General features: G+C 40.2%; 1 protein-coding gene across 1 annotated transcript; it reads left to right on the forward strand.

Annotated features, from left to right (window-relative positions):
* The first annotated feature begins 935 nt into the window (after window positions 1-935).
* actr1b (actin related protein 1B) lies at window positions 936-10665 on the forward strand. The gene is made up of 11 exons (XM_053410747.1): window positions 936-1140; window positions 2241-2305; window positions 3008-3083; window positions 3680-3805; window positions 3898-4022; window positions 4664-4880; window positions 4965-5057; window positions 5156-5330; window positions 6175-6236; window positions 6366-6406; window positions 7686-10665. The coding sequence occupies exons 1-11, from the start codon at window positions 1093-1095 to the stop codon at window positions 7786-7788; spliced, it is 1131 nt and encodes a 376-aa protein (XP_053266722.1). The 5' UTR covers window positions 936-1092; the 3' UTR covers window positions 7789-10665.
* Window positions 10666-11718: the final 1053 nt, after the last annotated feature.

Below are 11718 nucleotides of genomic sequence, written 5' to 3' on the forward strand. Positions count from 1 at the left end.
CAGGACATCACCTCGACAGCTAGCGGTTAAATGACAACATGCAACTAAAAATGTCATCCCTGGTCATGTTAGGAAGAGGTCCAGAGAATACTAGAGAGTCTGACATTGTTTTTGCATAAGCACACACTTACTCCACATTAACTTTAGTGACCTCCGACATACGAAGCTTGGAGTCGTTGTTTCCGACATGATTAATATCTTACTATATTCACGTTTAGCTTGAGCCAGCAGCAAACATTTAGTAATATCCACTACATGTTATTACATACCTGCAGACCTGATGATTTAACTCTATATAAATCAATTATTGACATTCATACCTGCAGATCTGATGATAACAGTATTTATCCATCTTTTTTTTTTTTTATTTATTCCTGCAGACATGATTTGTCCTATTATGTAAGTGAGCGTTCTTTGTTAATTACGCCAAACTTGTTAATTATTGTGCCAATAAAATGTTTTCTAATTGCTAGTTGCGTGAATTGCGTTCCAGACAAGGCAACTTTATTTGCATAACCCATTTCATACAGAGGGTTAATTCAGAAGTATGGCAAATTAACTGACAGAGCAGAGCGACATGTATCACCTTTCTCAACAATTATAATGTAGATTATTGTCAATACCAATAATTTAGTGCTGCTTAACCATTCATGCAAGACGAAATTATAGTGATGGGATATCAAGTTTGAATCTGATCCAAATCATCATTATAGTAGTGGTTATTCTGCCGTTTTATTTTTGTTATATGGAACAGAACGATGATCCAAGCCATAAAATCCGGCTCCCGACAAAGAGCCGTAATTTCCATCGTTGTGTCTCGGTTTGTCAGACTCAGCTCCTCCCTCTGACAGCAGAGGGCGCATGACTCTTCTACTATACGTTGTGATTGGTTACCACTTTCTGTCAGTCAATGTTTTCTTTAACATGATTGGTTGTTGTTGCAGGAGGCGGACTGGCCCTGGGCAGCAGCAGTAGCAGTACACAGTGGAACTGCAGAGTGACGGCGCGTTATTCTTTACATGATTAAAATACTAAACGTGGAAGAACATACGCGCGGATCCACAGAAACGTAACTTGAATACCCAGTCCGTCATGGAATCCTATGACATTTTAGCTAACCAGCCGGTTGTGATTGATAATGTAAGTATGATGTCATTCATCCACACCCAAGCTGAGGCCGCTGGTCGAGACCGTTGGCTAGTTGTTAGCTTCAGGAACCATTGTGTTAGGGATAAACATCGGTGACCATTGCTAAACATGTCGTATTTACCAACACAGCTTTCTGGTGGCCCAGCTAGGATCCTACCAGCAGTGAGGACTTGGGGCGGCGTCTCTTGACTTGTCCAATTCAAGCAGGTTTTCGCTAACCCGGCTAGCTAGTGTTGGGTGTGTGTTGTCCTGAGCGTTAGCCGCCGCGGAGCTGCAGCTGGATCCTCACAGATCTTTATTGTGTTCATACCCAATACTTAGCAAAGCATGCTGAGTTGTCATCAAGGATGTGAGAGTCACCCGGAGCCATTAGCTCCACAGCACATAGACCGTCCATCTCTTATCTACAGTTAACTAGCTCCTTCTCAATCTTAGCAGGTTGGTGTAGTCGTCAGAATTGGTTTCCTGTCTTCTGTCATGGTTTAGCCTGAAGATAAATAGATAAGTTGCCTTCATGGGGATATTAAGAAGTTCGTTAAACACATACAATTGCACATAAGTTTGTGACATTTTGTCGAATTCTTTGCTAACCACAAGAATGTTAGCTTTGCGTTCATGTAAATACAAAGGACATTTCACATAGTGGACGTGTTTGCTGTACAATAGTTCACCACATTCTGTGAACCAAATCGAATTCCAGCTGTTATACCACTGCATAAGTAATTTTACACTATACCTTCTCATTTGTCTCAAGTTGTAAGGCTATAATGAAATGATGTTGAACTACTGTTTAGGGGAGTCGCTACTTCAGTTAGACAGACAGACAGATTATAATATGTACAGCATTGGCTTTCAGCTTTGTGCCAGCCTCACTGGACTAAGTAGCTTTTGCGACATAGGGGATCTAGGGCCCAGTGTTGATGCTAGTTGCGACCTGGTGTCTGAGCTAAGAGTGTGACTGCTATTGGCCTCCGGCTGTGTCTTATGACCTCCCTCTTTCTCACACACTGCACAGAGATGAAACTCCAGCTCCATGTTCAATAATAACCTTGTGATGTTGGATTCAAATTGAATGTCTGTGTTTTCTTCAGGGTTCGGGGGTTATCAAAGCTGGTTTTGCTGGTGACCAGATCCCAAAATACTGTTTTCCTAACTAGTAAGTGTTTCTTGACCTATTTTGACAACACTCACATTACAAAGACAATATTTAATGTAAAGCAGTTATTTTCAGTATTGACCTATCTTCTCATTAGTTAATGGGTTATTGAGTCACTTTAGGTCTAGTAGATGACAATTGTGGAACAAAATAAGAGTGTCCTAGGGACCAAGATGATATGATGTAATATGTGTTGATCAGCTAATAGTCAAAATCACAGATGTTTTGTTTACAAAATTTATAAAATACAGTAAAGTAGAAGTTTGGTGTTTCTGGTTGAAAGGTGACCCAAACGAATATACAAATCCCATATATAAGAAAAAAACCTTCAGATGTATGAACTTTTATTTCAGGGGATCCTATAACAGACAAATTTAAGAGCAGTATAAAAAAACAATACAGAACACATGTAACCTAAAATCCAACCCTAAACCCCAAACCAGAGTGCCAAGTACCATATTAGGTACACTGTGATAGAGATAATCCAACTTTAGAGTAACAGTTAGTGATGGTGTTACGGAAAAACTATGCCATGTGTTCTGAGATAGGAGACAAAATTCTTTATTATTAATGAGTCCTCTGCTGATCTACTGTTAGGTTATTCAACTTTCTGTCTCAGCTGTAGTGTAGTATCAGATATTTTATGCTGGTGTTATGAGTACTTAATATTGTCTGACATCCATTTCTGTGTGTGTGATTCAGTGTGGGGCGTCCCAAGCATGTGCGCGTGATGGCAGGAGCCCTCGAGGGAGACCTCTTCATTGGACCCAAGGCGGAGGTGATACACACGCACAAACACACACACAAAGAGTTCCTTAAAAAAGTACTCATTATTCCAGTATGGGTCTACTGGTTTCATTGGGCCTGTAGGATTGTACTAAATATTAGAAGTGAGATGCATGCACGTTGAACAGATGTCGGCCGGTCTGGGTCATGAGTTGCCTTGCTGTACAGTTTAGCCCTGCAGCCCCCTAATCAGCCCATGACTTTGACATGCAGTGTTTTAGTCTGGCAGTCTAAAAGCTCAGTTTTCATCAGATCGCATAACTTTGTTCCAAGTTGTCTCCCATGAACCTGCTGTCCATAGTGGCCTCCCTTGCCGCTCTGCCATGAAACTGATGATTTGCTAAGACAACATTTGTTGTATGCGCAGTTAAATTCCTTTCAATGCTTCTCCAGGAATTGAAGCATGTGACTGAATGATTTTGTCCACAGTGCATTTATGAGACATTTTGTGAAGAAACTGGAGAACTGCAAATTCACAAACGCATAAAAAAAGAAGAAGCTTAGTTTGTAAACTTTAACTGATGTCAGTGTTGATTTCCAACTTACTGATTTATTGTGTCTTTTTCCCTCCTACTCTATACTGCTCAGGAGCACAGGGGCCTGTTGTCGGTGCGGTATCCGATGGAGCACGGGATTGTGAAGGACTGGAATGACATGGAGAGGATCTGGCAGTACGTTTATTCCAAGGAGCAGCTGCAGACTTTCTCTGAGGAGGTGAGATCGTCTCTTCCTGTCGCATGATGATAATAAGGGAACCTTCTGTTTGAAATCCAATGTCAGTATTTCTTTGTGTTGGTCTTCCCCAGCATCCTGTGCTGCTGACTGAGGCCCCTCTCAACCCCAGCAAGAACAGGGAGAAGGCTGCAGAGGTTTTCTTTGAAACCTTCAACGTTCCTGCTCTCTTCATCTCCATGCAGGCTGTGCTTAGCTTGTAAGAACTCCTTGCTTTTCTGAGTAGTCACAAGTTTAGTTCACAAAGACTTCATTGCCACCCATTATCCACTGAAGCACATCTCATCAGTTAACATTATAGTGATGTGACTACAAAGGACAGTTACATTACTGCTTACTAACCACCCAAGTGAGCCTGAGGCTACTTGTTGTGAAGAATGTGGTAGTGCTGTAAAAACTAAAAAATCCTGTTGTCACTGTATAACAGTTAACCTGCACAGGAGTCATTAAGATTATATCTAAAATATTCATTGACACTAGATGTAGCACTAGCAACAGCATCTCGGACCAAATCAAATGTTCCATTGGCCTCCCCTTCCCACTCCCTTCATTTTCTCAGCAAGTAGTCTTTCCCTACTCTTGTTGTGGGATAAGGGGAAGGGAAGTCACACCTTGTTAAAGCCCTATGAAACAAATTGTGATTTGTTTCATTTGTTTCAATTTTTTTTACAATTGATTGTAAATGCACTACTAGAAGCACCAATTTATAAACTTGCCCTGTTACATGAGAGCCAACCGAATGCTTCGCAGGCTGGTATAATGGACCTGTCATACAACTATAATAATAATGTCACTGTAGTCCATAGTAATTGGGGTGCAACTGTTGTCTGTTTTGTGCAGGTACGCCACAGGCCGTACCACCGGTGTTGTATTGGATTCAGGAGATGGTGTGACCCATGTTGTGCCGATCTACGAGGGCTTTGCCATTCCACACTCCATCATGCGTGTAGACATAGCTGGAAGAGATGTCTCTCGGTACCTCCGCCTGCTGTTGCGCAAGGAAGGCTACAACTTCAACACCTCTGCAGAGTTTGAGGTAGTTCGCACCATCAAAGAGGTAAGAGCTATTACTTGTGAAATGATTTGAAAAATAAAATATGCATAACATGTATTTTGTCTAATCAGATGTGTATCTCTACAGAGGGCGTGTTATCTATCTCTCAACCCACAAAAGGACGAGACTTTAGAAACAGAGAAGGCTCAGTACGTTCTTCCTGATGGAAGCACTTTAAATGTGAGTCAAACTGAAAGTGTTTTGCAAAGATGATAAATATTTCCATATCTGAAAAACTAGCCCCATCCTTACCACAAACCTTGAAACCTTATTTTCAGATTGGTCCAGCCAGGTTCCGTGCTCCAGAGCTGCTCTTCAGACCCGACCTGATAGGAGATGAAAGCTCGGGGATCCACGAGGTCCTGGCCTATGCAATCCAGAAGTCTGACATGGATCTCAGACGCACATTATTCTCCACCATAGTATTGTGTGGAGGATCAACACTGATCAAAGGTTGGTGTTCATCCACTGCAAACACAGTAAAAGTTCCACATATGGTCATATATTTGGGAACTTTTGTGCGACTACTGACCGTAAATAAAGATGTACCACACGTCTCCACTTCTCACATTGTACAAACAATTTAAGTAAAATACATTATCTTGGACATATGTGACATCAACTTGAGGATTTGAGGTTCATTTTTGGAGCCAGTGTCTTTTCAGTAGTGATCGTGGTTGGGAGCCACGGTATTGAATATATTATATTATATATTGATGTAATCAAATAACTAATTAAAACCAAACTTATTAGAAAAACTTGAACATATGTCAGTGTAAATGGTCTTTATATAGCACTTCTCTAGTCTTGATGACCACTCAAAGTGCTTCGCAGTATAGCTTTTCCATTCACACACAATCATACCGTGCATCTATGTGCTGCACTTTCTTTATCATACATCACTGTTACACTTTTAGCACAGCTGTCAGGGGAAATCTGGATCTCACAGAACTGTCAGAGACTGGGTTTGAACCGCCGATCCTCTAGTTATCCGACGACCCAGTCTGCCTCCTTAGCCAAAGTCCTGATAAGATTACCTAAAATGACAGAAACAGTCTTTGAGGAAAAATAATTAGACGTGGGTTTACCATCTTGATCGATCAAGATGGTTTGGCTTCACTCTGTGGTAACTGTCCTGTCGTACATTTTTACTGTGCAGTCAAAGGCACGGATATGACTCAAATAGTGCAGGGTCAAACAATGCATGAGGCTGCAGTGTTGTAGTCACATTGTAGTTACAGTTTTGGCAGTATTTTGCAAATCATACTAATCAATGAATCAATGTTATATCTTTTAGGTTTTGGGGAAAGACTTCTCACTGAAGTCAAGAAGCTTGCACCCAAAGACGTAAAGATCAAGGTGAGTTATTTATGTGGTCGGACTAACAGGTGCTCCCATGATGTTAACCGACTGTCTTCATAGTAATGGCAATAATTGCCTATTGACCTCTGGGAATTTGTTTTTGTGACCTGCTTTTTTCTTGTCCAGATCTCTGCTCCTCAAGAGAGACTCTATTCCACATGGATTGGGTAAGCATTCAGTTTTTTCTATGACAGCTTCAAATCTTCCTCTGTAAAAGAAACATGGCTCCTGCATGATTTGTGCAGAACTGAAAAGTAATTTCTTACTTTTTACGGGTGTGGTAAATGCTCAACCAGGGCTGATCATTGATCCATCTGCACTTGATGCAACACTATCAAGTTTGTGATGAAAACCGTTACCTAGAGCTGTGTTGGTAACAATTCTTGCTTTTGAACTAATCTCTCTGATTTATTATAAAATATCTCTCTATATATAGAGATATTATACACACGCACTCACTCACTCACCGGCAACTTTATTAGGTACACTCTGCTAGTACCGGTTTGGACCAACTTTTCCCTTCAGAACTGCCTTAATTTTTCGTAGCATCTATTCAGTAAGGCGTTGCGTTTAAACCAAGCCCAATTGGTACAAAGTGTACCATTACACCCCCACCAGCCTGAACCGTTGATACAAGGCAGGATGTGGATAGAAGGAAGGATGGATCCATGCTTTCATGTTGTTGAAGCCAAATTCTGACCCTATCATCAGAATGTTGCTGAAATCGAGACTCATCAGACCATGCAACGTTTTTCCAATCTTCTATTTTCCAATTTTCGTGAGCCTGTCGAATTGTACCCTCAGTTTCTTGTTCTTAGCTGACAGGAGTGGCACCCGGTGTGGTTTTGTGGTTTTCTGCTGCTGTAGCCCATCTGCTTCAAGGTTCGACGTGTTGTGCGTCCAGAGATGGTATTCTGCATACCTTTGTTATGACGAGTGGTTATTTGAGTTACTGATGCCATTCTATCATCTCAAACCACTCAGCCCATTCTCCTCTGACTTCTGACATCAACAAGGCATTTTCATCCACACAACTGCCGCCCACTGGATATTTTCTCTTTTTCGGACCATTCTCTGTAAACCCTAGAGAAGGTTGTGCGTGAAAATCCCAGTAGATCAGCCCGTTTTGAAATACTCAGACCAGCCCGTCTGGCATCAACAACCATGCCACGTTCAAAGTCTCTTAAATCCCCTTTCTTCCCCATTCTGATCCTATGTTTGAACTTCAGCACGTCTAGATGCCTAAATGCATTGAGTTACTGCCATGTGATTACCTGACTAGCTATTTGTGCTAACAAGCAATTGAACGCGCGTGCGTGTGCCTGTGTGTGTGATATTATTGCTCAAAATACAGTATCAGGGAAAAGTTCTGCAACATACTGTATTGATATATATATGTGTTGTAGTTTTGCGGAAAAGTTGTGACCTTCTCTTCTTTCCCAACAGGGGCTCTATTCTGGCATCACTTGACACCTTTAAAAAGATGTGGGTGTCGAAGAGGGAATATGAAGAAGATAGAGCACGTGCCATCCACAGGAAGACATTCTAGTCTGGGATCGCTGAATGCCCCCAGAACTGCCCTCAACCCCCCCCCCCCCCCCCCTCCATCATACTGTCGGAGACTCCCATACTCTTGCACCTGTCATTTTCTTCTAAACCACTGTCAGCCTATGGCTTTACCCCCACCCCTCCTCAGAAAAACACACAAATTATTTGTGGGTGTTTCCTTATTTGCTCCTCTTTCATTTCCATCCTGTGCTCCATGTTCCTCTTGCTGTTGGGTGAAGGGGACAGCACCCGTCACATCACTCCCAAGCATCTCAAACATTCACATACAGAGGGCTGCCAGGGTATCTGAGAGGGCAATGATTAGCACTGTGGACTATCGCTACAGGCCATGCCATTCTATCATGTAGTCCACATTGAAGTATTGCTGTTGCTCTCTCGTCTACAAAGCCCTGCAAGGTGTAGAATATAATGAAATGTCAAAACGTGAATGTTTTTATTTTTTTATTTTGCTACTGTTGAAGCCTCCATTCCAAACCGAAGACATAGATTTTGATTTGATGTCCTCTTTGTAGTTTTTTTTAAAGTTTCAGACACGGATTAGCTCGTACAGAACAGAACAAGGCTTGATCAACTACAGAAGCATATAGTGCTAGTAAGGTAAAGATAACCACTGTATTATGTATTTGGCCAAAATTGCACAGTTACTATCTTAAAGTGATGCAGGTAATGTATAATCCCAACTGATTAACCTGAAGTCGGCTCTTGTTATCTTCTCTGTTGTTGTTACCAACAAAATGTTTCCACACAATGAAGTTTGATGAAGAAAATATTTGGTGCAGTCGTTTTGTCAACTTTTTTATCAGTTGACAGATTAAATCAAAATTAGGGAATGTCTTCTTTTTCATTTGTTTCCTCGATTTCAGAGGCTGAGATTAATCTAACAATTGAAGAGAAATCTAAAAAAAATATTTCCACCTGGTTCTTATTTTGGTAGTTGTGGGTGTTGTGCTTCTGGGACGGCCATCTGTTGTAGAGATTTTGGTTAGTGCAACTTCTGCAAAGTACAGTGAGTCTCTTAAAACTTCATGTACATGATATAAAATGAGGCTCTGATTGATCTAAGTGTGGGTTGTAATTTATAGAGAGAAAGTTACGGAGGTGACTGGCAGTGCTCTGGTTGTGTATCTTTGCAGAGTCAGAATCCAATTCACTTGATACCCTATAGCCTCAATCTTCGTCTTGGATTCTGGTTTGAGCAAAAGTGGTCCACCATCAGAGGGTAATTTCAATTAAAGCTGAAACGATTAATTAATTGATTGTTTAAAATCTGCAGATTAATAAACCATAACTGATGTTTACAGACAAATTTCCATCATTGATTAAGCTGGTGATTCCTTTCAAATATGTTATCATTTTACTGTCAAAATTAGGGAAATGGCAATATATTCTTTTTTTATGAATTACCCTGACCAACAGTTCAACCCATAAATGTGTTCAGTTTAGTGTCATCCATGTATAGTATTTTCCCCTGAGAAGATAAATTCAGTCGATTTGTTTTTGGTAGAAAATATTAAAAACTAATGTTTAGACGAAAAGGCTAGTGTTGTGGATGACTTTTGTAAAACAAGTGGGCTTCAAAAGATTAAGTAGGGTCATGCTGTGCTCAGAATTAATTAAATAACGTGAAAAAGAACTAGGTGGAAAAATACTAGATAATTTCCTTGGAATGTTTTTCAATGTAACATTCAGCTGAAATATTAAATAGGTTTCTGTCCAATTTCCCCAACTTTGTGAAGGTCTGTGCTTCACAAACTCTGTTGCATATCAGTGAATCCTGTTTCAGAGACATGTCCTCTGAGACGAAAGGTCAGGATCTGGAGTCTCTGGAGTTCCCTCCCTCACCCCCCCTCTATGTACTGAAAACCGGGTCTTATGATTTCCCTGCATCTCAGTGGCAGTGAAGGGTTGTGTCCACACCTCACCTGTCCGCCTTACACCGACTGTGTCAATGCCGCAGCGCTCATTACGTCTGCTTCTTAAGAAGATGATAACAAGAGAAACCGGTTGTAGTGTCATCAGCCTTGTGTACAGTGGAATGCTTTTCAAAAACAACCACCACCAAAAACATAGGATAACAGACTTCAAATGTACAAAACTGTTTATTCAAACGTTTGCTTTTACTTTTCGTAAATTCAATATAATAAATAACTTAATGGCTGCTGCCTCGATGTCCCTTCATTGGTTTATCATCTGCTCTTAGACATAGATATAGTGCATATCCAGTACAAACACATGCACTACATGTACTTTTTGGGCAGTTTAAACAATCCATAATGGCCAATACAAATATTTCAAATATAGTAAAAATGTAAAGAATGAAATGTCTTCTTCAGTATTGGCTGCCTACCGTGTCATAGGACCTAGATGTGACTTGGACAGAGGGAGCGTTTAAATAGTCCATTTTGCTTAGGAGAGTTCCTATTTGAGTGAAATAACCCAAAAGTATCTCAGCAACCGCCATAATGAGCTTTGTTGCTTCCTAACTTATCTCTTTGAGCAGAGAAAACTTCATAAACCAAATAAATTGTCATCCCACCATTCTTTGAGGCAGCAACATTTAAAGTGATGCAACAGAGGGTAAATATGTTAATATATAAACAAATGTTTAATCCTTGTAACCAGAGCTGATTGGTTTCCCTCCTTAGAATCCTCACATGATTGTTTGAGCTCCTGATGTCTTCTCTGTCACATCTGTCCAGTCAGAAGTCACAGTTTACCAACAAGCTTATTGAACTACAAATATTTCAATCCCCCATGTGGAGGACCCATAAAACTGAATTTTTTCCATTTATATTATTCTATATTATTTGCGTCCTGTTTGTATTATTTTTATCTTCAATAAAATAATTTTCATTGATTCTTTCTATGAACTCGAATTTTTTTTTCTCAGAATGATTTATTCTGTTTTAGACACAGAACATTTATATATATATATACACTTATATAGTTATATAGTAAAGCTGTCGGCGCTCACCCTACAGCCAAGTACAGGCTGAGATTTTTCTGTAAAACTTTCCTGAAGAGAAATCAGAAAACAGATAGGTGACAGGGGTCATTGATGAAGTAGACTCCATGAACACAGCATCGATGGTAAATCTTCAGCAGGGAGTGGAGACGATCACCAATGATCTTGCCGGTTGCCTTCACTATCCTATCTAGATGATGTACCATCACTTTTGTGATTTGCGGTCCCTGAAGCAGGAAGTGAGGTAGTAGAGGCTGGGCTGTGGGGACATGCCCTAAGCTCTAACCATGTTGTTGTTGTTTAAAGCCATGTTCTAAATGCACTTAAAATAACTGGATTTAACTAACCCTCCTCACAGGAGCACACTCATTGTTCCATGCCATATCCTGACATAAAATATATTGAATATCAGCCTCACACTCACTGCTCATCTTAAAGATCACAGTAACAGAAACTTTAAACCACATCTGCAGAAGGTTTAATTTAAACACTGCAGTGGCATTAATGTGATCTTCTGTGTTACAATGCTAAAGGACTGAACAGACTGCAGCTGAGTTTTTTTTTTTTTGTATAAATTGTGCTTTGTTGTTGTTGAGCTGCGGATAGTTTTGACACATCCACTATCTAATATGAGATTGTCTTTTTATTCAAAAAATAGATTGAAAAAAGCCTGAACAAACACCAAAAAATGAAAAGACAAAAAAGACAATGACTGTATAGAATCCGGAGATGGGAGACTAGAGTCACAAATTTAAGGATTTGAGATTTGCTTGATTTACACTGACAAAAAAATCTAATTGGCTATTGATTGATTCTACTAGAATTGATTTCCGAAAGTAAAAGGTAAAAGAAAAGTGTGCAAAAAAGTAAAAGGCCTAAAAACTCCAGTGTTCGGGAACCCTTAAACGAAGTACAGGAGATAAGGCATTAATGGAAAACTAGCAA

The sequence above is a fragment of the Pleuronectes platessa genome, chromosome 19 (genome assembly GCF_947347685.1).
Source record: "Pleuronectes platessa chromosome 19, fPlePla1.1, whole genome shotgun sequence".
NCBI lineage: Eukaryota > Metazoa > Chordata > Actinopteri > Pleuronectiformes > Pleuronectidae > Pleuronectes > Pleuronectes platessa.